General features: G+C 43.1%; 1 protein-coding gene across 2 annotated transcripts; it reads left to right on the top strand.

The window, feature by feature from the left end:
* Nucleotides 1–16,120: 16,120 nt before the first annotated feature.
* LOC123404106 (serine/threonine-protein kinase PAK 1-like) lies at nt 16,121–25,915 on the top strand. 2 transcript variants are annotated; one of them, XM_045098029.1, is made up of 13 exons: nt 16,130–16,676; nt 17,031–17,460; nt 17,601–18,234; nt 22,800–22,840; nt 22,923–22,991; nt 23,317–23,417; nt 23,681–23,759; nt 24,261–24,359; nt 24,420–24,488; nt 24,575–24,624; nt 24,710–24,791; nt 25,276–25,370; nt 25,459–25,915. In XM_045098029.1, exons 1-13 carry the CDS (start codon nt 16,408–16,410, stop codon nt 25,598–25,600), a joined length of 2,160 nt encoding a protein of 719 aa, XP_044953964.1. In that variant the 5' UTR covers nt 16,130–16,407; the 3' UTR covers nt 25,601–25,915. The 2 variants fall into 2 exon arrangements, with proteins under 2 accessions (XP_044953965.1, XP_044953964.1); XM_045098030.1 differs by lacking the exons at nt 24,710–24,791; nt 25,276–25,370; nt 25,459–25,915 and having other exon boundaries at nt 16,121–16,676; nt 24,427–24,488.
* Nucleotides 25,916–26,169: the final 254 nt, after the last annotated feature.

Raw genomic sequence — 26,169 nt, 5'->3', positions numbered from 1 at the left:
TGTGTTTGTCGAGATCCGATGAATTGTGGACTTGTGATCAGATTATCTATGATATATATTTGAGTCTTTGCTGATTTCTTATATGCATGATTTGATATCCTTGTAAGTCTCTCCGAGTCTTGGGTTTTGTTTGGCCAACTGGATCTATGATTCTTGCAATGGGAGAAGTGCTTGGTTTTGGGTTCTGCCATGTGGTGACCTTTCCCAATGAAAGTAGGGGCAACAAGGCACACATCAAGCAGTTGCCATCAAGGGTAAAAAGATGGGGTTTTTATCATTGGTTTGAGATTATCCCTCTACATCATGTCATCTTGTTTAAGGCGTTACTCTGTTCTTATGGACTTAATACACTAGATGCATGCTGGATAGCGGTCGACGTGTGGAGTAATAGTAGTAGATGCAGAAAGTATCGGTCTACTTGTTTCGGACGTGATGCCTATAGAAATAATCATTGCATAGATATCGTCACGACTTTGCACAGTTCTATCAATTGCTCGACAGTAATTTGTTCACCCTCCGTCTATTTGCTTTCATGAGAGAAGCCATTAGTAAACACTACGGCCCCCGGGTCTATTCACATCCATCGTTTACAACTCCGCTTTTACTTTGCTTTGTTACTTTGTTGCTTTCAGTTCTCACTTGGCAAACAATCTATAAGGGATTGACAACCCCTTCATAGCGCTGGGTGCAAGCTGTTTGTGTTTGTGCAGGATCTTGAGATACTCTTCCGCCGAATTGATACCTTGGTTCTCAAACTGACGGAAATACTTACCGTCGCTGTGCTACATCACCCTTTCCGCTTCGAGGGAACACCAACGCAAGGCTCCAAGGCCACGTGGGAAATCCTTTGCATACTTGCCTAGGAAGTCCCTTAAGGCGTAGCCGTAGCTGAAGGATTCCTGGTGCCGTCGACACAACTATTTCTGGCGCCGTTGCAAGGGATACACAACAAACATCAAGGATCATCCCAAAAGTAGTGTCTCAAATCAAAGAAGAATTTCTTCTTTTGCTGGTAGGTGAAACTGGGTGGTATGTATTTGGCTACGATTAGTTTGCGTAATCAGCATACCACGGTGCACTATGTGAAGTGCGAATGACATTCAATTGCTCATTGGGAAAGCTGTCATCAATAGGTCGTGGGCCATCAAGGACATTCTCTAGCCTAGACAAGTTATCTGCTACAGGGTTATCAGCACCCTTTCGGTCAACAACATGCAAATCAAACTCCTGTAGCAGGAGAACCCATATGATTAGCCTAGGCTTAGCATCCTTCTTCTCCATAAGGTACTTAATAGCAGCATGATCAGAGTGAATAATGACTTTGGAGTCAACTATATAAGATCTGAACTTTTCACATGCAAACACGACTGCTAAAAATTCCTTCTCCGTAGTGGCATAGTTTCTTTGGGCACTGTCTAGATTTTTACTAGCGTAGTGAATGACATTCAACTTCTTGTCAACTCTTTGTCCTAGAACAGCACCAACAGCATAATCACTAGCATCGCACATGATTTCAAAGGGCAAGTTCCAATCAGGTAGTTGAACAATAGGTGCGGTTATCAAGGCCTTATTACGTATTTCAAAAGCCTCCTCACAATCCTCATCAAAAACAAAAGGAACATCCTTCTGCAAGAGGTTGGTAAGAGGCCTAGAAATCTTAGAGAAGTCTTTAATGAACCTTCTATAGAAACCAGCATGACCTAGGAAACTTCCTCAAAGTTTTTAATAACTTCTTCTCTTCGCGATTCGAGAGGTGAGCACTAATTATAACAGGATATATCTCCTTCTCATCAAGATAGGCATACTTAAGTGTATCTGGTAACTGTTTTAGCTCGAACACAGGATCACCCTTTGGTGGGGTAGGATCCCCAAGCAGTTCAACAAGCAGATTATTCTTAAGAATAGGATATTGTTCTAAAACAATTTTATCTATCTCATCTCTTTCATCCATATGCATATCATTTTCATGCTCAAGCAGATATTGCTCTAAAGGATCCATAGGAGGCACGACAATAGAGGCAAGAGCAATGATTTCATCCCTACCAGACGACTCTTTTTCATGGGGTTGTCTTCCAAACTTGGAGAAGTTAAATTCATGAGACACACCCTCGAAACTAACAGTGACAGTCTGTTTAATGCAATCAATATGAGCATTGACAGTGTTGAGAAAGGGTCTACCAAATATGATGGGACAAAAGCTATCTTGTGCAGTAGCAAGAACGAGGAAATCAGTAGGATACTTTGTCTTACCACACAAGACTTCTACATCTCTCACAATTCCCACAGGGCAGATAGTGTCTCTATTAGCTAGCGTAATAGTGACATCAATGGGTTCTAACTCAACAGGTGCAATCTCATCTTTGATTTCATCATATAGGGACCGGGGTATTGCACTAACACTAGAACCCATATCACATAAACCATGATAACAGTGATCTCCTATCTTGAGAGAAACAACGGGCAGGCCAACTACAGGTCTGTATTTGTCTTTCGCGTGAGGTTTAGCAATTCTAGCGGAGTCCTCACAGAATTTGATAACATGCCCGTCTATGTCTTCGGCTAAGAGATCTTTGATAATAGCACCACTAGGTTCAACTCTAATTTCCTCAGAGGGTGCAAGTGGTCTAATGTAACCCCTACGTATCACGGTTGGAGCTTTAGAATAATCCTTTTTCCTAGCAGGGTAAGGTGGTTTCTCAGTGTAGGCACAAGGAACAATAGGATCATTATAGGCAATGACTTTCTCTTCAACTAGATTGGATTTAACTATGTTGACTTCTATAGGAGGATGATACTTAAACCACTTCTCTTTGGGAAGATCAATATAAGCAGCAAAAGATTCACATAGAGAAGCTACTATCTCAGAGTCAAGTCCATACTTAGCGCTAAAATCTCTAGAAGTGTTTGTTTCAACAAAAGATTTAACGCAATCAAACTGGAAATTCATACCTGACTCCTTACCTTCTTCAAGCTCCCAATCTTCAGAGTTACGTTTGATTCTTTCCAATAAATTCCACTTGTGGTCAATATCCTTCTTCATAAAAGAACCGGTACAACAAGTGTCAAGCATGGTACGATCTTCATGAGAAAGCCGAGCATAAAAGTTTTGAGTGATAATTTCTCTCGAGAGCTCATGATTGAGTGATGAATATAATTCCGATCACGATGTACTAAATGCATGGGATAAAACTTTTGATGAAATTCCAATTTCAACCGATTGTAGTCCCATGATCCAGTATCATCACATAGCCTATACCATGGCAACGCCTTATCCTTCAAAGATAAAGGAAAGACTTTCTTATTTACCTCATCCTCGGGCAAACCTGCAAGCTTAAATAAACCACAAACTTCATCTACATAGATTAGATGCAAGTCTGGATGTGAAGATCCATCTCCTGTAAAAGGATTAGTCAGCAGTTTCTCAAGCATACCCGAAGGAATTTCATAAAAGATATTTTCAGTAGGTACCTTAGGTTGAGGAGAAACTCCTCGTGCTTCTGTTCGTGGTGAAGATACCCCGAATAAATTCCTCAAAGGAACAGTTTCCATAGTGACAAGTGACAATAAATTTCAGCACAGTATATAAATGTTTCCTTACCAAATTCCACTTACCAAAGGCACTTCCCTCCCCGGCAACGGCGCCAGAAAAGAGTCTTGATGACCCACAAGTATAGGGGATCAATCGTAGTCCTTTCGATAAGTAAGAGTGTCGAACCAAACGAGGAGCACAAGGCTCTCATAAACGGTTTTCAGCAAGGTAATAACTGCAAGCACTGGAAGTAGCGGTAACAAGTGATGGTGTAGTGAGGTGAAACGTAGCAGGTGAAAAGTAACAAGTAATAGCAACGGTGCAGCAAAGTGGCCCAATCCCTTTTGTAGGAAGGGACAAGCCTGAACAAAGTCTTATAGGAGGAAAAACGCTCCCGTGGACACACGGGAATTTCTGTCATGCTAGTTTTCATCATGTTCATATGATTCGCGTTCGTTACTTTGATAGTTTGACATGTGGGTGGACCGGCGCTTGGGTACTTCCCTTACTTGGAAAAGCATCCCACTTATGAGTAACCCCTCTCGCAAGCATCCGCAACTACGAAATAAGAATTAAGACAACGTCTAACCATAGCATTAAACTAGTGGATCCAAATCAGCCTCTTACGAAGCAACGCATAGACTGGGGTTTAAGCTTCTGTCACTCTAGCAACCCATCATCTACTTAATACTCCCCAATGCCTTCCTCTAGGCCCAAATAATGGTGAAGTGTTATGTAGTCGACGTTCACATAACACCACTAGAGGAAAAACAACATACAACATATCAAAATACCGAACGAATACCAAATTCACATGACTATTATTAGCATGACTTATCCCATGTCCTCAGGAACAAAAGTAACTACTCACAAAGCATAATCATATTCATGACCAGAGAGGTAATGAGTAGCATCAAGGATCTGAACATAAACTCTTCCACCAAGTAATCCAACTAGCATCAACTACAAAGAGTAATCAACACTACTAGCAACCTTACAAGTACCAATCGGAGTCGCGAGACGGAGATTGGTTACAAGTGATGAACTAGGGTTTGGAGATGAGATGGTGCTGATGAAGATGTTGATGGAGACGAGTCTCCTCCGATGAGAGGAGTGTTGGTGATGACGATGGCGACGATTTCCCCCTCCGGGAGGGAAGTTTCCCCTGCCGGAGCTCTAGATTGGTTCTGCTCAAGTTCCGCCTCGTGGCGGCGGCGCCTCCTCGAAAAAGCTCCGCCCTGATTTTTTTTCCGGACGAAACCCTTCATATAGCGGAAGAGGGGGCCAGTGGGCCACCATGGTGCCCACAAACCCTGTAGCCGCGGCCAAGGGGGCAGGCCGCGGCTACCAGGCTTGTGGGCCCGTGGCAGCTCACCTTTGGCACTTCTTTCGCCCAATATTTTTTATATATTCCCAAAAAACTCCACGTTGATTCTTAGGGCATTTGGAGTTACCAGAATAGAGGACTCAAACTTGCTCCTTTTCCAGTCCAGAATTCCAGCTGCTGGTATTCTCCCTCTTCAAACGAACCTTGCAAAATAAGAGAGAAAATGCATAAGTATGGTACCACAAAGTATAATAACAGTCCATAAAGCGATAAATATCAACATGAAAGCATGATGCAAAATGGACGTATCAGCGCTCGCCACTACGGCATGCCAAGAGCAAGCTCCCGCTCCTCCTCGTCCTCTTTCCAAACCCACACCGCGTCCACGACGACCACAGACACGTTGCGAGGTCCCCTCTCCTTCCTTGGTCGTTGCCACGGTCTCGTCAGTGCACGAGCTCTCAGTGAACCGTGCCCCCTCAATAAAACGCCACCCCGGGCCTCCCTCTCCCTCCCTTCGACCTCCTGCTACTCCTAATCACACTCTTGAACCAGCCACTCCTCGCCAGAGGCTCCCGAGCTCGAGATCGAGCTTCGGATCTGCTGCATCGGGATTCTGTCAATCCCCAGGTACAAGGTCGCTCCGGCCCTCATTTCTTCCCCATTGGAACCACGACAGCTTCTTGATGCTTGTCCCCTCTTCCCCGTTCCTATTCTGTGGGATTCAGCCCCGACGACCACCCTCCCGAAGCACCTCCGCCACGCGACCTCGCCCCCGGTGACTCGCTGCACCTCAGCTCCTCCCTTCACCACCCATCAAACGACGGGACGATGCTGGTTCCATTCCCGTCATCGCCAAGCCCAATCGTGCCCCTCTCTTCGCCAGTGAGCTCGCCCTCTCTCCTGTCGGGAGGTTGAAGACGACCCCGACAGGTGGCCGCCTGTCATCCTCCCCCCTCCCTCTTTCGCTAACCATTGGGGCCAAGCGATCAGGTTTGAATGCGCTAGCCGCGCGGGCGCGGTGTTGGCTGAAGCCGTAAAATGCCTTGGCGCCTTCAACGTGGCCGCCTGGCGCGGGCTGGTTTCACTGTGGGCTGGCTTTGCCGAGCCGGTTTGGCCCACGGGGAATAGTGGACTTTGTTTGTATTTCTTATCCAGAATCTTTAAAAAATTCCCTGAGGTTAAATAATAGTCCAAATTCAAATATTTCTTCACCAAAAATCTTGTAATATCGTGTAGTATTTTAGGGTGCCACTTGTGTAATTTTTACAATAGGTTGCATGCACGGTTTTATTCTAAAACCCTGTTTAGAGCATTTTAACACTTTGTTAAAATAGTTTCTGCAACTTTTTATAGTCCAAAAATAAAACTCAATAATTTTTACAGAACCTACACTCATCCTAGTATTTTACAAAAATGGTGTGACATTTTTCTGAGTAGATTATTTTCTCTGTTTGTGCTTGAGTGCTTATTTTGCCCGTTGATATTGCAACGATAGATTGCGTTGCTCGCGAGGGACTTGGACCACAAGGCTTTGAAGACCCAGAGACTTTGTTGAGCAAGGCAAGCAGTCCCTTGACCATGTCTAAGAGCATACTTTCATGCATGTCATATTTAGCATTTTATTCCGACGCATAAGATCATGTTGGATCGGTAACAACCTCGGTGGGGTGTTTCCGATAGTTCCTTGTTGACACTTGCACTTGGGCATGACCCTACCTACCTATGAGGATTGTGCAGATGGGGTGTAGTTAGGTTGCCGTAGTGCTACGCATGGGATTGAGTACATGCATGGTGACGGTAAAGGAAGATGATTCCAAAGGTTTACGAAAACCCCGCTGGGTGCCACTAATGCCCGAGGGTGATGTTTTGACCTAGGTAACCACTTGATAAGGGAGTGGAGTATCGAGGCCAGTTGTGTGAGTGGTTTCTAAAAACATGATTAGATTTAAGATTTGACGACCATCCCAACCTTACATGTACAACCTTATATTTAAGATTTAAGATTAGCACCTTACTATGGTCGGTGCTAGTAGGGAGCACACATTACTAGTGGCAGGAGTGACGTGGTAACTCCCGAGACGGGGTCGTACCAAGAAAGGGCGATCATGGGTTGTTTTCACAGACACCGGGCACACCGTTGCGTGCCCTCGTGGATGATACATATGATGTACATCACGAGGGATTGCCACCAATGAGTGGTATCTTTGTTAGTACCGTCATGGAAAAGGTGATGTTCGGGTACTTATCTCAGGTATGAGAAATGTCGCGAATCGGGTCATGACACGAAAGTTTCTCGAGTCTTGTGGGTAAAGTGTGCAACATGTGCAGAGTGTAAAGACTATTCGTATAGCCGTGTCCCCGGTCAAGGATAGGTGGGTGGTGCTGCTTAAACTACGTCCAGGAGTTTTTTTTTGCATAAACCATGTGTGTGCGTGTGTGGGAATGGTGGTAGTATGAATGCTGAGCTAAGTCAGATGACTTGGCATGATGGGTGATCATGGGAGGTTCAGCTCTTAGTTGATATTGATACCTGGAGCCTGTTCACATGGTTATCGCTTACCTTATGATGCATGCCCGCACAAGAAGTTGATCATGTTATTGCATCAGGGAAAAATCTGCTTTCCGCAAAATTTCCTACTAGTGTTATATCATGCTTCATTATTGCCTTGTTCCACGTCATGGGTTGCTTGCGAGTACAATCAATGTAATCATTGGCTTGCCACTGGTTATTTAATTGGCCAGGCATGGAAGAGCATGAATTTGGAGAAGTGTTCGTCGATGACGAATATGCGAACTAGTACGCTTCTCAATCACAATGCATGTAGGTTAAGGCAAATGGCATGGGTTCACGCTTTTGTTCAAGATTTCTGTTGTTAGTTATGATTGGTGTGTCGGCCTTCGAGGCCCTATCTATGTAAGACTTGGATGTAATGGTCCTTATTTGTATCGAACGATATGTATGGATGTAAGACTCTTGCTATTCAGCTTCTGTGTGTTTAGTGAGCATTGATATATGGGTTCACTATACACGTGCATTGGTGATCACGACTTATAAGTCGGGGTCCCTACAATCTGGGTGCGTGCAGGACACGTGTCACCAATCCACCGGGCCGAGCTAACCTCGAACTGACGGCTGTCTGGAGTTTTTCTCTCTAAAACTTCAAGAAATGTAGAATATAAAAGAGAAGTCAGACTTGTCAAATCTGGTCCTTTAAACATCCGCAAAAGCGTTCGAATAAACCCGCGTGCATATCCGGATGGCCCCTTATATTTTGTTTCTAGCATTCACATATCTCAAATCCGGACTTCTAAATCCATGCACGTCGATCATACACGTCAATGTCTCACGTAAATGACAAATGTTTGATAGCGAAAATAAATAGCGTTTACATAAAATTTATTTAAAATGCACAACTGAATTATTAGCTATTTGGTCTTCATTTTAGATCCACACATGGTCCACAACATCACTGAGTAGCTGCACGTGTACATGATGATCTCGAAGATTCCGATGCATATGTAGAAAATTCATAAGCTGAGCTGCATCTTATTCTTCCGAGATTTGAACTTGTTCGCATGGACGCTTCAAAATCATTGGTTTGGGTAACATCATCACCCTCATCCTCGACAATCATATTGTGTTAAATAACACAACATGTCATCAGCTGTCATAGGGTTTCCGATTTCCACATCATTGCATCTTCATGAACAATTTCCCAACGAGCTTGAAGCAATCACAATGCTCTCTCCGTGTCCTTCCTAGTTGTTTCCTGCATTGTTGTGAAATGCGTTTATTTGTTGTTGTGTGGCTCGGATATGATCTTCACAAACGTAGCCCGATGAGGATAGATGCCATCAGCAAGATAATATCCCATGTTGTAGTCACGAGCATTGACGGTGTAGTTGCACGATGGTGATTCTCCATTGCAAAGCATCCTGGACACCAGAGATTGTCGAAACATGTTGATGTCGTTGTGGCACCCGACATTCCAAGAAAGCAAGCCAAATCCATATGTCATGTGGCGCCACCGTTTCTAATATCATAGTGGCCTCTTTGGTGTGACCTTGATACATTCCCCGGAAACCTTTGAGGCAGTTCTTCCATTGCTAATGCATTCAATCAATTGATTCAAGAGTTCCTGGAAATCCTCTGGCCTCTCCAATAGTCAATAACTTCTTTGTGTCATGCGCATTTGGTTCTCTCGAATACTCTGCTCCAAACTCGTTCACCACGGTGCGGACAAACTTGATAGTAGTCTTCACGATGGTGCTGGCATCACATATGCTCGGAACAGCTGCGTAGCGCGCGGGGGCGGAGCTGCGAGACGGATGGTGCGGAGGAGAAAGAATAGAGGAGAGATCAAATGGATCTGGTAGGTCGATAGGATGGATTTGGTGTAATTTGCGGTGGGGTCGTGATGTCGGGTCCGATATTTGGGCTGAATATGAGGGGTGTCGGTCAGCCCGGGCATCTGAGGCCCGTTTAAGTCTCCTCTAACCGTTTTTTTGTGATCGGTCAGTAATTCGACGGCCTGCCCGATCATTTGAGATGAGTTTGAAAGGTCCAGATGTAGATGCTCTGAAATCAAATATAAATATAGATAAATATAGAGAATGAAAGTTTGGATCCTTTTGTAGCGATGTTCATCAGGGGAAAGTGGAGAGCAACTAGTGAGCGATCACTCCGTCCGGAGCCTCCCAGCGTTCACTCCCACCCGCCGCCGCTTGGCGTGTTCTCAACCGCCGCCACGTGTCGCGCTCTCAACGTTCCCCTCTAATTTTTTTTTTATTTTTTCGCACGCGTTTTTGGCTTTTTAAATATCTTCTTTCGGGTTTTTTGTTGTTTCAGTTTTTGACCGGTCATTCTTCGCTTTCGACAAAAAAAAATTGCGCGAAAAAACGTGTTTTCTGTTGTTTTTTTCACGAGAGAAAAAAACGTGTTTTCTGCTTTTTTTACCGAGAGGCACGACCGTGCCTCTCGGAACCGGAAAAAACGTGTTTTTTCTATCATGAGAGGCACGGTTTTGCCTTCGCAAGAGACACGTCCGTGCCTTTTGGAAACGAAATAAAAAACTTATTTTCTCTTTTTTTTATTGCAAGAGGCACGATTTTGCTTCCGCGAGAGACACAGTTTTGCCTTCGCGAGAGGCACATCCATGCTTCTCGGAAACGAAAAAAGTGTGCTTTCTTCTTTTTTCTATCGCGAGAGGCACAGTTTTGCTTTCGCGTGAGACACGATTTTGCCTTCGCAAGACACATGACCGTTCTCTTGAAAATAGAAAAAAACACATTTTCTTCTTTTTCTATCACGAGATGCACGATTTTTTCGTCCGTTTTTTTATGAAAAAGAAGTTCATCAAAACCTAACAATATGAAATCTAGTTTTGAAGATCTCGACATGAAAAATCCAAAGGTGAAAACTGTTCAAAATTTTAGACGCACGGTTTAAGAAATAACATATTTTGAAAATACTGATTTACGAAAAAAAAACTTTCAGATTACAACAAGTGACACGCATGCAGTGCCTCACTTTTCCTAACATGACAAGATGAGAGTAATCTTTGAAAGGACTATTTTTTCAGTTAGTGATGTCAAAAGTGATGATAAAATTGCCACGGGCAAGCCTGAGAGGTTGATGAGGGAGATGAAACTTTTCTACCATAAGACCAACTAATGGATGTTGCGCGTCCAAACCAAGGGAGGGCAAAATCTATTTGGCACCACACCCCCCGTTGCAAAGCAATTTTGCAAACGGGCCAGCCCATGTAGCGTCCAGCGCGGGGTGACGGGTTGTTTCCCCCCGTTGCTTTCCTCCTTTCTTTCTTTTTTTCTTTTTCTTTTTCTTTTTTTCTTTGACCTGGGTTAAGGATTTTTTTTTTGACCTGGTTCAACGATTTGAAAAGATTCATCAATTTTTTGCCTTTTATTTTTAAATGATGAACTGTTTTTAAAGTTTGATTTTTTTTCAAATTTGATAAATTTTTTACAAATTCGATAATATATTTTCCAAAATCGGTGAACGGTTTTTCAAATTTGTTGAACACTTTTCAAATTCGATGATTTGTTTTTTCAAAATTGGTGAACTTTTTTCCAAAATCGGTGATCGGTGAACTTTTTCAAAATTGGTGAACTTTTTGCAAAAGTTGATGATTTTTTTTCTAAAATCGGTGAACTTTTCTTTCAAAATCGAAGTTTTTTTTTTCAAAATCAGTGTTTAAAAAAATGATGAACTTTTCTACAATTTAAATTAACTTTTTAAAAATTCAATTGACTTTATAAAAATTGGTTGATCCTTTCTTAAAATCCATGACTTTTTTATTTTTATTTTTCTTCCTTCTTATTAAAGTCAACAGTTGACCAGTCAATTGGTCAATCGTGACCGTACAAAACAACGGGGAGCGAGCGAACGTCGGGCGCGGCGAGTTGAGCGCTCGCCACATGGGCCGGTCCATTGGGGAATGAGCGAAGTGAGCGGATGTGCTAGCGATCGACAACTGTAGCAACTATAAATTTCGCATTTCCCTAAAAAAGGACAATAAATTTCGCATAAAAATTGAGAAATAACTAGTATCGAACACGAGATCTTTTTAATCTTATTTTCGTGTTTTTTAATTTTTCGTTCAAAATTCCAAAAAATGTACTTGAACCTGAAATTTATTCACTAATTCAAAAAATGTTCGTTATTTTTTTTCAAAATTTCAGAAAACTTATCTTGTTTTCATAACTTGTACGTATTTTACAAAAAATGTAACTTTAAAATTTTATTCTTAGATTTTTGGGGGAAATGTTCAGGTTTTCAGAAATTGTTCATGTTTATAAACAATAGGATTTTTGCAAGATGAATGTTTAATGCAACATGAACACTTTTCTGTTAAAGCATTTTCTAAACACGTGAACATTTTTTGAAAATTACGGATATTATTTTAATATATGTACATTTTTTTCAAAATTTGAAAAAAATTGGAACTCCTAACTTTTTTTGAGAACTTGACCACTTTTTGAAAATTGGAACACTTTTTGAAACTCGTGATTTGTTTTGAATACATCATTCTTTTTTGAATTTATTTTCAAAATAGGAACAATTTTTGAAAAGGCGAAACTTTTCTGAAAACATGAACATATTTAGAAATGTTCGTAGAAATTGAAAACCTGAACTAACTTTAGAAGCACAAACATTTTTTGAAACTCCTGAAAAAATTTAAACTATATTTTTTTGGAACACGCGATTGAAAATATTTATTAAAAAATGAAAACTAAAAAGGAATGAAAAATAAAAATAAACAATTGGGATTAAAAGAACTAGGGAAACGGAAAAAAATAGAAATCAATAGAAACATAAGAAAAACTAGTCCAGGAACCTCCTAGAAGGTTCCCAAAACAGGAAAACCCTAGATAGAAACCTCCTAGAAGGTTCTTAAAACCGGGATCGATGAAGCGCTGAATGGGTCGGATGTCCATGCCAAACACCTCAACTTTTGGTATCATTTTCACCTTTCTTTTATGCAAAGCATTTATAGATGGTAGCATAAAAGTCTAAAACATACTTCGCCGAATGAGAATCCAAGTCCATCACTTCCACGAACAACAACTTTTGCTCCTATGAAGTGGCCTTGATAGCAAGCTTCCTCTCCTCGAGCTTAAACTTTGTTTTATTCTGCATCTCCATGAATACGTGAAACCTCTTCGCCTTATTTTCCTCTATAATCTCATTGTGTTAGGAACATTCCTCCTTCTTCTTTGCCATGCTCTCCTTGAACTTATTTGACATCTTGGCCATCGCTCGTTCTCGCTTCTCTCTCTCTCGTCTCCGACCCCCAAATGAATCCTCTTCGTCTTCATTTCATCCTTAGTTTTATTGTGTTTGGCACATTCCTCCCCCTTCTTTGCCATGGTGTCCTTGAACATGTTTGGAATCTTGGCCATCGCCCCTCCTCACTTCTTTGTCTCAGTTCCCACTCCCCCCTCAACCTAGCCACACAGATGGCTAGTGCTTATGGAGATGCGTATCAATGGTCGTAGGTTCACATGGTCAAACGAGCAACAAAATCCATCCTATACGAACATTGATCATGTTTTCTGCTCAAATGGTTGAGAGATACTCTTCGGTGTGCCCCTTCTACAGGATCTGCTACCTTATGCTCTGACCACTACCCTTCGTTCCTGGGCTATTCTACATTAAATGTGTCCTCTCCAAATTTAAGGAATTTTGGATTAAGATTTAGGGATACATGGAGATCGTTCAGGCAACTTGGGACAGAACCACCTCCATCCATGACCTTATCCACATACTTCATACCAAGGTATGCTACACCGCCAAAGCTCCATCCATGAAGCTTCAACTAGAAAGTGTAAATATATCATTTGGCCGCTCAACACTACTCAATAAAACGGTGGCATATCTGTTGTTGAGCACACTTTTGCACCAAGCTCAAATTCAAGCTCACAAGCCTCTACATTGTCGAGAAGTCTCTCATGTGACATCGTTCCAGACTGACTTGGATTAAGAAGGGGGATGCAAACACTGAGCTCTTACACATCACCACAAAGGGCTAGACGTCGCAAGAACTTCATACAACCCCTTCAAACCTCTGTTGGCGGCGTTGCCATCTCAAAGGAGGACAAGGAGACTGAGCTTTCCAACCATTTTTACACTCACCTTGGCACTCGGTGGCAAGATCAGCGTGCCTCAACTCAGAAAACATGGGATATGAGCCTTTTAACTTCATGAGCCTCGACGCGTCTTTTGATGAGTTGGAGATTAAAAAGGTTGTTTCTTCTGTTCATTCGGTCAAAGCTCTCATGATGGCTTCATCAAAGATTTTTCCAAGTATTGCTTGAAACCACCAAAGATGACATTGTTGTTACCATCCTACACTTGGCTGGCCTAATGGGATGCTAATCTCATAAATTGAGCGAATATTGTCCTTCTTCCTAAGATCGCACATGCACATAACTTGATTCACAAAATCTCCAAGATCTTCTTCAAGCAGCTTGCCAATTGGCTCGCGCCTCTATTGGGCATCCTTGTATTTAGAAGTCAAAGTGCTCGTCACATTCTATCTTAATAGAAATGATAGACTACTCATATAAAAAAGAATTCATTCTTTTCTAAAGCCCATTCACAAGGAACCTAAAAATTAAGCGTGCTTGGTTGGAACAATTTGAGAATGGTGACCGATCGGGAAGTTGATTGGTGTTGGTTTGTGGGTCTAATTTAAATCCGAGACGTAACAGTCAGTAACCAGTGATTGTGGCCGGGGCGTTATAATGCTTCCATCCATAAGCAATATACACGACAACTTCCCAGTCTATAAATCCCATGCCCAACATCACAACATAGTATATCAATCACATGGACATCATTGTAGCGGTACACATTCCAAGTGAAGGACCATCTGGTCGCTGACAATCTTGAAGAAGCGGAATGACCACATTATGTCCTCCTTTATGCATGTGACGAATAATTTTAGTCCAGTTCTTATGAATCATCGAGGACCCATCGTTCACATTCTTGATGTAGACTACATAAGTAGGACAAGGGGGATTCTATGCTTTTGACATAAAGATCTTTGTTGGCTCAACGGCCCGCAGATGCTCTGTCCAAACATTCAATGTGCATAGTACTCCCTCCGTTCCTAAATATAAGTCTTTTAAGCGATTTTATTAAGAGTCTACATGCAGAGCAAAATGATTGAATCTATACTCTAAAGTATGTCTATATACATTCGCATGTAGTTCACTAGTAAAATATTTACAAAGACTTATATTTAGGAACGGAGGGAGTAAGATATAAGGTAGTGCATATGTGTTTGTGTGGCCATAATTTCTATTTTAGCAATGTTCACTCATGAATAGCATTTCATGCTTTCGCTACTTCGCCAAAAAAATTCACGTAAACTAAAAAGAAGTGGGGACTACACTGTTCATGCAATACCCAAAAAATAAGTTCTCCTGCCGCTATTCAACGGACTATTTTTTTTGTCCTTCAGTTGGTTGAATTTGAGTGAGATAAAAAAAAACATGGCTGACAGCAGAAGCTGATGGAAGGAGACGTAGAGAGAGGAGGGCATGCATGGTCAGGAACGGGAAGAAAACTTGAAGCACAAGAGGATAATTCCATCTTGAGCTTCCGAAGAAACAACAGACCGGTCCGAGTATTGCTCATCATATTTTGTAGTACTCTCTTTATTTTAAAATAAATGTATTAAATTTAATGTAATTTTATACTACCTCTGTATCATAATATATGTCATTTTAACAACTTAAATAAACTGCTAAAACGTCATGTATTATGGTACGGAGCAAGTATTAAAACTAATATAGTCCCTCCGTTTTTAAATATAAGTCTTTTAAAAGTTTTACTAGTGAACTATATACGGATGTATATAGACATACTTTATAATGTAGGTTCATTTATTTTGCTTCGTATATAGACTTTTAATGAAAATCTCTTAAAAAACTTATATTTAAAAACGGAGGAAGTAAAATTTACACTTATATTAAAAGTGAGAGTGTATAACCTTGATGCTTCATGTTAAATTAATAAGAATGTCCTTTGGCTAATCCTAGCCGCCGCCCCATAAAAGCTAGGGCCCCACCGTCTCCCGCCGGCGTTGTCATCGGTCCGCCCCATCTCCGATGGCCTTAGGGCCATGGAGGCGGAATGGATCTCGGCTCTTGCCGGTGAAAGGGTTCCGTCGTTAGATCTTTCTTCAAGTTTTGTTAGGGGTTATGTTCTGTTTAGGAAGGCGAGATGGTGGCGGCTTTCTGAAGAAGGAATAAAGGTCTCCCCCGTCCAGCTCCCGTTTCGGCGATGCGTTTAGCATCATTGGTGGGCGTGTGGAGGCGTGTCTCCGGCGAATCTATCTTTGATGGATTTGCTCGGATCTGTTCGTCGTTCGTCTTTGTCCGTGTGTTTTTAGGTTGGATAATTCCGATCTACACTCTTCATCTGCGACGGTTGCTGTTCTGGTGTGTTGGTCCTATGGGGCCTTAGCACGACGACTTCCCGACTGTCTACTACAACAACGTTTCGTGGCTCCAGCGAGGAAGGAACGATGACAGCGACATGCCTTCGGCTCCCTTTAATGTTTGTAGTGATCGCTAGATGGTCTTCGAATCTGAATGTAATTTTTATTATTTTTAGTTTTCGTTGTACTATGATGATCAAAGATGAATAGGATGACCTTTGTGAAAAAACGGAGCGGAACAGTGGGCCGGAGCACGGGGGCAGAGCTACACGCCTCATCCTTCTCGGCATCTCGCTCGCTGATTATGTCAGCCATGAGCAAAGCCGTCGCCTGGTGCCGATCGACTTGTTTAATCGCTCCCCGGAGAAGCCCATCCGCATCCTCACCGCAAAAGAATACTAAACTCCAGCCGCGCGCTCCGGCGATGCGGCGGCGGAAGCGAAAGGCAAGCGCGACTGCGATGGCGCTACATTCCGACGCTCCATCCCCTCATGTCCCAGCCCTGAGCAATGCTACATAGCCACGCCAACGACGACCTGGAGCCGCAGAGGACACATCAATCAAGGAGACGGTGAGCGATGGAGGCGGACGAGCTCCTCAAGAAGATACGGGTGCTGGAGGAAGGGCAGGCGGAGCTCAAGCGGGAGGTGGGCCGGCTCATGCCGGACCGCCGCGCCGCGGCCCGGCGCCGCGCCGTCCGCGCGCTGCCGCAGCAGCAGCGGCCCTCGTCGTCGTCGCGGCGCGTCGCGGCCCGCAGCAGGCTGCCCGACAGGCACTGCCACTGGATACTGCAGTCGCTGGGGCAGGCCGTGCACATCATCGCCCCCGACGGGAAGCTCCTGTACTGGTGAGGTCCCTTGATTGCACTACTTGATTGCATTGGTTCGGTCGTGTCTGCTCATTGTTCACCAAGTGTTTGATGAAATGCTGACTAGTGCCATTCATAAGTCTTTTTACAATTTTTTTTTTTGCAAAAACTGCTGCAAGGTGACACATTTATTTTATTTTTATTATTGAAATACAAAGTACTCCATATCTTGATGCATGTAGTTAGTGTAGATCCCATTCTCTCGACCGGTCAAGTTGGCTAAAGAGGCATAGCAGGTTCTTTATGCGATAGGCATTTCTGCACACAATTGACTCCGCTCGGTTCTCTGAACACATGTCTTACCAAACTCTTTGTTTTTGCTCTGTGATGTAGGAACCGGTATGCTGAGCACATGTATGGTTATTCTACATCAGAGGCGGTTGGTCGGAATGCCGTTGAATTAATTGTTCATCCTACCGACTTCGATTCAGCACAAATGGTCATCCAAAATATATTTAATGGCAAGTGTTGGAGAGGGAGGTTTCCTGTGATGAACAAGTCAGGAGAGAGGTTTTTCATTTCTGTCCACAACACCCCTCTGTACGATGACGATGGTAGCTTGGTGGGCCTCATCTGTCTCTCGCTCGATGTGCGTACATTAGAGGAGATATTTAGTCCCTCGGACTCGGCGGAATCCTATCCAAGCACAGCAAAGCCCCAGTTTCATGCTAACAACCGTCCTAAAAGTGGTTCAATAAACAACGCTTCTCTTCACTCCCAGCGACCTCCTCAATCTGCAATCACCTCCAAGATAGTAACTTTGGTAAGTTGCACTGCTGAACAACAGAAGAAATGATCTTGCTGTTTAATTTCAAATTTTCAATTGAAACTTACTCTTTCTGGTACTTATTCTTCATTTATTTCTTAGTGTACTGGTTTCTTCTTGTTGGAATTACAATGCAGGCTACCAGCGTTACAAGTAGAGTTCGTTCTCGGATAAGGACATGTCAGAATAACGACAAAAAGTATGGTGGTGGCTGTGAGGCCCAGTATTCTGAACTTGACCTCCAGGCCCAGATGGCATCAAGTGAAGAAAACACCCCAAGTGGGGATGTAATGCTTGGTGCCTTTGTGGCCCAAGAGAAATCCCTTGGCAAGTCGAACAAAACAAGTAGTGATGATCCAGGAGAAGGAAAAGTAGGGTCCTACAAGATTTTTTGTTCGAAGGCTGAGGCATTATTGGCAAAGAAGGGCATATCATGGCCTTGGAAAGGGCATGAAAATGACGGGAGTTCTGTAAAGAATAACTTGAACTCAACACAGTTGCAGGATAAGCAGGAGAATGACCAGAGTCATCAGAGAGTTCCAGTTCTAGAACCTATCATAGTTCCAGACTGCCAAAACAGCGAAGACACTTGGGCTACGAAATATGAGGTCTCAGGTTCCTGGTGGGATTTCAACAAGAACAGCACGAGTAGCATGAGCAGCACTGGGAGTACTGATAGCAGCGGTACCGAGAGAGTAGATTATGAAGCAGACTGCCTAGATTATGAGATTCTCTGGGAAGACCTAGTAATTGGAGAACAAGTAGGTCAAGGTATTACTTCTCCCTTTGCAATTACTCCATCTGTAAGCATTCAGATCTCTTGTTAACATGCATTCCAAAAAAATTAGGAGTAGCCATAGCCATAGCTTGTAATCGTAAAGAACTACTTAGGCTGTTTGTTCTTTGTCAGTAATTCCTCACTATGCATGCATCTTAATAGCTTCCAAGCATAGTAAAAATCAGTTCTTTTCAGTAAAATTCCTCGCTCTTCATGCTTCTTAATAAAATCTTATGTATTCTCCTCTTATCTTTGGCACAGTCCAAATTGGTTCTGTTTCTTCTAATGTTCAGGAGTCATAATAGTTCAGTTAATTTCATGTTTTTACTATAGTCCTGGTGGTGTGGATGTATATTCTGAGATTCTAAGTTGCAAGTGTTGCATGTCCACAACAGTGATGGCACTGTTTACTCGTAAGGTTATGCATGTACTTGTTCACTGCTGAAAGTCCATGTAGATAATCAAACTAGCACTAATATCCCGATTCTTAGACTGCTGTATGTTGGAACTAAACACGACATGTATATGTGTCCGTGTAGGTTTCATACTGATCACCAAGTAGGATTAGGAGTAGTAACCGAGTAGGTTAGCTAATCTATCCTGCTACTATATATATGTTTGTATAGCCCCTTGTAAGAACGACCGTGAGAAGCAATAAAGAAAAAATCATCACGTACGATACGTACGTGTGGTAATCAGGCGAAGTCTTCTATGTGTGCGTGTGTTTGAGTATCCAGCCCAAGGGCTGCTGCGTACGTACGTGTTTAGCCTGGGAGATTAGCGAGCTGCTTTGCACTGCGGTGCATCGGCTTCGTATGGTGCGTCTCGACTTAAAGCACTTCGTCGAGTTCGCAAGTTGCTTTGTTTTGTCATCGTCTTTCATCGTCGGTCGTACCGTGTCATCGGAAAGTACTCGACGACGTAGTCTGGGCCAACAATTGGTATCTAGAGCAAGGTTGATCTTCTAGTAACGGGAGATCATGTCGGACGACGAGAAGGACAAGCAGCTGGCAGAGTACACCGGTGCGGCTAATGTATTTGCTGCTCCGGTGAGGTCGTCGTACCCACGATTTGATCGTGAGAACTTCGGGGTCTGGAAGGCCCTGATGGAGTGTGGTCTCCGCGCCAACGTGTTGTGGGATGCAGTCGATCCAGGAGGCGACGCTTTCAAGGAGGGTGCTGAGCATCGGAAGGATCGGCAGGCGGCGTCGGTGATTTATTCGGTAATGCCGATGGATGTCCTTCAACACGTGATCGCCAAAGAAATGGCGAAGGAGGTGTGGGATACCTTGAAGCTCATGTTTGAGGGACACACCGGCGTCAAGCAAGCCAATCTCCAAACTCTCTTAAGGAACTATGAGACTTTGGTCATGGACGACAATGTGTCCGTGGACGCGTTCGCTTCGCGGGTTGCTACTCTCGTCAATCGGATCCGTGCACTTGGAGAAAACCTAACGGAGGCCTCGGTAGTCTGTCGGTTCTTGCCCGCGGCTCCTCCCCGGTACCTGCAAATTGTCACGGCGATCGAGCGGTGCGTCGATCTCGCGACCCTCTCCATGGATGATCTCGTCGGACGCTACGAGGCTCACGACAAGCGTATGCGGTACAGTCTCGGGGACGGGATGAACGATGAGCATGTCATGCTCACGCGGGCTCAGTGGCAGGCGCTGGACTCAAGGAGAGAAGGTGAGGACTCTAGCAGTTACGCTCGCCAAGATCATGTGCCAAACGAACAAAATCAAAAGGACGCCAACGATGGCGCTCCGAAGAAGAAGAAGAAGTTCGACAAGCGCAAAATCAAGTGTCACAACTGTGGCATCATGGGGCACTTCAAGTCGGAGTGCAAGAATCTCCCGAAGAAGAAGACGCTCATGGCCCAACAAGAAGATGAAGGTGACATGATGTTGATGTGTGACCTCGTGGACGAGGATGATCCAGTTTTTCAAGTGTCGGCTAAAGAAATTGCCGCACTGCGTGAAGGAAGAGTTTGCTCTCAAGATTATGGTTCGGAAACCCGTATCTATGCTACGGATGCGGGAGGTGATTCCGAAGCTTACATCAATGTTATGGGTGTAAGTGCCAACTTTGCTGGAGCGAAGGAAGCGCTCATTGCGTCTGCTCGGCCGTGGAGAAGCGACCTTGCTACAAACATGAGGGGTGATTCCAAAACTCGTGTCGAAGCTACTGATGCGAGAGGTAATTCTGAAATTTGTGTCGATGTTACAGACACAAATGGTATTTCTGTTGACGCTGATGCAAAAGCAGACATGAGCGCAACGGCTTGTAGTGGCAACCGTGGCCCTTGTGCTACGTTTGGGACGCATGAAGGAGATGGACCAGAAAGGCCGAAGAATAGCAGCAGCTACCCTGTTCGGGATGGAGCTGCTGGTGGCCTACGTGGAGGATCTTTAAGTGGTGGAACGGATGGGCTTCGCTCATCAAGAGAAGTTCCACTAGGCTGCAACTCAGGCGTGAAGGTTGTCGAGCGTGGCCGAGAGGGTGAAGGAGGCCAATCTGCATTGGTGCCTAGTTCAGGTGAAAAGTCAGGAAGCTCAACTCGGGTTGGAATTTTTACATCGCCAAATGAAACGTGCGTAGCAGAAATTTTTCTGTCGCCTCTGACTGTAATGGAGGAAAGGACAGCATCACCTACACCCGTACAGCTACAACCGGTGTTAATTGATCCGGTAAAAGTGAAAGGGAGTGGGCGACAATGTCTAGCAATTGCCGAGAAACCGGCAGATTTTGAAGACGCAAATACGAAGGAGTGTTGGCGTCATGCTATGAAAGAAGAGTTGGGCTCGATCCACGACAACAATGCATGGGAGCTTGTGGATCTTCCCAACAATGAAAAAACCATGGAGCTCAAGTGGGAATTTACGATCAAGAAAGAAGCTGAAGGAAATTGTATGAAGCACAAGGCGAAGCTAGTGGTCAAAGAGGACATGCAAGATGAAGGTGTGGGCTTCAAAGAAGTGTCCGTTCCCATTGCACGGATGAAATCGGTGAGATTACTCATCGCTCTCGCGGCTCAAGAATCATGGAAGATACATCACATGGATGTAAAATCCACGTTCTTGCACGGTGAGATGGAAGGAGATGTGTACGTGAATCAGCGACTGAGCTTCATCGAAGAGGGAGAAGAGCACAAGTTATGGAAGCCACACAAAGTCTTGTATGGGCGACGGCAAGACCTTCGGGCGTGGAACATCAAACTTGACCAGACTATGATTTCTCTTGGATTTGAGAAAGCCTCACTAGAGCATGCAATGTACAAGAGAGGTCAAGGAAGTGTTCGTCTACTAGTTGGCATCTACGACGACGATCTATTGATAACTGGAGCAGATGAAGAGGTGATTGCAAAGTTCAAGCTACAAATGAAGGAGTTTTTCAAGATGGATGATCTAGGTCTTTTGAGTTGCTACCTCGGGCCAGAGGTGCATCAAAAGCCGGAAGGGATCACACTATGCCAGAAGGCATACACAAGGAAGGTACTTGAAAGTTGTGGCATGGAAGATTGCAATCCAATTGACGCTTCAATGAAACCTCGTCTTGAGATGAGCAAGAAGAAGATGGTGAGACTACTCGGCTACAGTGGTAGTGACAAGGAAGGAATTGTTGACGACCGTAAGAGTACCTCGGACATGGCATATTTCCTTGATGGAAGCATAGTAAGCTGGCTAAGATGAAAAAAGAAAGTGTTGACATCGACTTCAAGTGAAGCAGAGTGTCAAGGTGTGTGGCTAGGAAGGCTACACGGTGATCTCATGGATCGAGATCCGAAACGAGTGGTGCTCAATGTTGACAACGAGTCTATATTTATTTTACGCGAGGATCCAGTGCGGTATGACAGGAGCAAGCACATTGATACGATGTATCTCTACATGAAGAACTGCGTGGAAGAAGAGAAGACGAATGTCAACTACGATCGCACCGATGATCAACTGGAGGACATGCTGAATAAAGCTTTGGATCGAGAGAAGATCCTGAAGATACGAAGAAGGATCGACGTCGGAGCTGTGACGTGACGACGTCGTGTTTGGGGGGGTGATTGTTGGAACTAAACACGACATGTATATGTGTCCGTGTAGGTTTCATACTGATCACCAAGTAGGATTAGGAGTAGTAACTGAGTAGGTTAGCTAATCTATCCTGTTACTATATATATGTTTGTATAGCCCCTTGTAAGAACGACCGTGAGAAGCAATAAAGAAAAAATCATCACGTACGATACGTACGTGTGGCTGATAGCCGAAGTCTTCTATGTGTGCGTGTGTTTGAGTATCCAGCCCAAAGGCTGCTGCGTACGTACGTGTTTAGCCTGGGAGATCAGCGAGCTGCTTTGCACTGCGGTGCATCGGCTTCGTACGGTGCGTCTCGACTTAAAGCACTTCGTCGAGTTCGCAAGTTGCTTTGTTTTGTCATCGTCTTTCATCGTCGGTCGTACCGTGTCGTCGGAAAGTACTCGACGACGTAGTCTGGGCCAATGCAATCTGTTATTGTCTTCTTTTATAACAAATGTACTCATTTTTGTTATTTTCATATTTGGTGCATACAGGTTGTTGCGGAACAGTGTATCATGCTTTGTGGTATGGCTCGGTATGTCATTTTTGTCGCATGATTATGAATGGAGCTTTACATTTTAACAATAAACCCTCAGTATCTATCAATGTTCCTGTAGGACGTGGCAGCTAAAGTATTCTCCAAGCAGGAATATTCAGAAGAAATGATAAATACCTTCAGACAAGAGGTGGACATCTATATCTACATACAATTTCTGTTGATCTTTAGTTGCTCATGAATTTGGGTATAATGGCAATGAAACCACACGATATCTACTGTATTATTGAGACAGATACTCCATTGTAGAAATAATTACCATGTTCACTATTCTGTGTTAATTTGACTATGTGGATAATTATGAAAAAAAGATATGGCATTGACAAATTAATCTTCACTTCTGTTGGATTTTGTGGGTCAATGAGCACTACATTGATAACTTTCTAAATCATGTTCTGTGATCCCTTTTCCATAGTTTGTGGCCATGACCATATTTGTATCCTTCAAATGTGTAGGTATCATTGATGAAGAAGCTACGACATCCCAATATAATACTTTTCATGGGTGCAGTTGCTTCGCAGGAACGACTTTGTATTGTTACTGAATTTCTGCCACGGTATGCTCTATATCTTCCTACATGTTTTTCATATCTGTACTAGTAAAAACACTTCAAATGATTGATGGATGGCTCAACCTGGTTCTGTAAGCAACCAACCATGTTGTATACTTGCCTCTTATTGAATAAATTGGGAGTGCTAATGTCCCTGGTTCTTTTCATTTGATACTAAAAACACCTATGACACACCATGCATTGATTTTGTACTAGGTAGAGTTGTTTTACTTGTTCTGTATAACACTTGACCGAGTCCCATAATGCAGCGGGAGTTTGTTTCGGTTGCTTCAAAGTAACATTGGCAAGCTGGATCCAAGACGGAGAGTTAACATGGCTATTGACATTGTGAGTGCATTTTCTTTTAACAGCTGGTTAAGGATTCAGAATTTTTCAAGCCAAATAAACTACATGGAACTTTTGAGAAATGAGCATGACCTGATAAACATTCTTCATTGAAGATGTCAAGTATTGTTTTGAATAGATACAGACTTTACCTTTTGCAACAGCCTAAAAGCGAAGTTGAACTGCATGTAAGCCATATCTGTAGCTTCAGTGTATGGAAGAATGAAACAAGAAAATAGGTGATATCATGTACTATATCTTGTGCTATATCACACATTATGTTTCTACGATCATAACTGAAGATTGTATCACCAAAATTCAATCATGATTCATGTGATTATGATGTACAACATGCCAACGTTTGTTACCTAAACCCTCCAAAACTCATGCGTGTTCATGCTGTGGGCTCTTAACCTATGGAGATAGGAGTTACTTGATATTTTCTTTGCCGAGTACATATTTTTCCATGTGAATTCTTAGAAGAATAATTTAATATTGTTGCAGGCAAGGGGCATGAATTATCTTCACAGTTCCATCCCAACTGTTGTGCACCGTGATTTGAAATCGCCAAACCTGTTGGTTGATAAGAATTGGACTGTAAAGGTAATTATGAAACTTTATTTTCCATGCTTTATGTTGTCTCTTCTCACTTGGTTCTATTAGGTTGCAGACTTTGGTCTTTCACGTCTGAAACTCGATACATTTCTGTCAACAAAAACTGGAAAGGGAACAGTAAGTACAAGCAAACTTAACCTTTTGCTGACAAGATTGTTATAAACTTTAATCTAAGTGCCTGATAACTTGGTTTCCACATCCAGCCGCAGTGGATGGCTCCGGAGGTGTTACGGAGTGAACCTTCAAATGAAAAGTAAGCTCAGTGTGGAGATTCTTGAACAACAGATGTTCTTGTTACCTATGGATGTTTACTGATTTCTTCCTTTTTATAAGTATAGGTCAGATGTATTCAGCTATGGAGTGGTCCTGTGGGAGCTTGCTACTCAGAAGATCCCTTGGGATACTCTCAATACAATGCAGGTACACGGACATGACTTTTCTGTTGAAGAATTGCCAAGTAAAAGGTCCTTAAAAGTCGTCTACTCCACCAAGGCCTAAGATTGTCATCCCCTCCCCCCATTTACCCTTAGAGAAGTGCCTACATACACTCCATTTTTGTGGTTTCTTAGAGCCAAAAAAAGATTCTTGGAAAGTACTCCCTCCATTCCTAAATATAAGTCTTTTTAGGGATTTAACTAGGAGACTACATACATAGCAAAACGAGTGAATCTACACTCTAAAGTGTGTTTATATACATCCGTATGTAGTCTTCTAGTGAAACATCTAAAAAGACTTATACTCCAGGAGTACTAGCTTACTGGTGAATGGTGAATCTTCTCCAAGTGTAATCACCATCATTGCAGTTTAAGAAGGCCTAGTTTCTTTTTTGCTTCTTCTTTTTAACGTAATAGCACACACATTGCCATTAATGCCTGATCCCTAACGATGCCCCCCTATGTTGCAGGTTATCGGAGCCGTGGGTTTCATGGATCACAGACTAGAAATACCAAGCGACGTGGATCCTCAGTGGGCATCGATGATTGAGAGCTGTTGGGGAAGGTATATATACTACCATTTTGCAGTCTAGTGAAGGAGTACCAAACAGCTGATTCCCGATCCCACTAAATCAATTATCCCCTCTGTGCAGTGAACCGCAGCACCGCCCTTCGTTCCAAGAACTTCTCGAGAGGCTCCAGGTGCTGCGGAAGCAGTACACGGTTCAGGCGCAGACGGGGCGGAAAGCGGCTGGGAAAGGTGCTCGAAAGACGAGCGTCAAAGATGATGGCTGAGGTAGCTTCATGCTCTGATGGAGCTGCCATCTTGGGGAACAGTTTTCCATGATACCTCTAAAGGGGACTACCAGTGTACCAGTACCAGGGAGGTGGTGCATGGCTTCTCAAGGTTCAACCTTGAAGCTTTGGACTGCGGTTTGTCTCTAGAGGACACTGGTTGGTGGCATGACATGAGACTGCCAGTCGTTTCAAGGCTAGTCCGGATTTTCACAACCTGGGCACATCTGACCATGATACGTGTTTACGATTGGTCTAACAGCTAGTTGTACCTGTACCACAAAATTTGTCATGGCATAAACAACACTTTCCGCATCGGACATGGCTTTTCAATTCCTTTTATTTCTTATTTTCTATTTTACGTTTGTTTTTTTATTTTTGTGATTTACAGTAGTATTTTTTATTGTTATGTTTTCATTTTTCTTCTTACTTGCGTTTTTTCCTTTTTTTCTTTAAAAAATACGTGAACCCTTTTTTTAAAGTGCAAATATTTATAAAAACATGAACATTCATTAAAGGTACATAAACACCTTTTTAGGTTTACATGACATTTTTTAAAACACTTCTTT

The sequence above is a fragment of the Hordeum vulgare genome, chromosome 6H (assembly GCF_904849725.1).
Source record: "Hordeum vulgare subsp. vulgare chromosome 6H, MorexV3_pseudomolecules_assembly, whole genome shotgun sequence".
Taxonomy (NCBI): domain Eukaryota; kingdom Viridiplantae; phylum Streptophyta; class Magnoliopsida; order Poales; family Poaceae; genus Hordeum; species Hordeum vulgare.
Note: the sequence above shows the minus strand (reverse complement) of the source record. Positions and strands in the feature narration are given on the sequence as shown.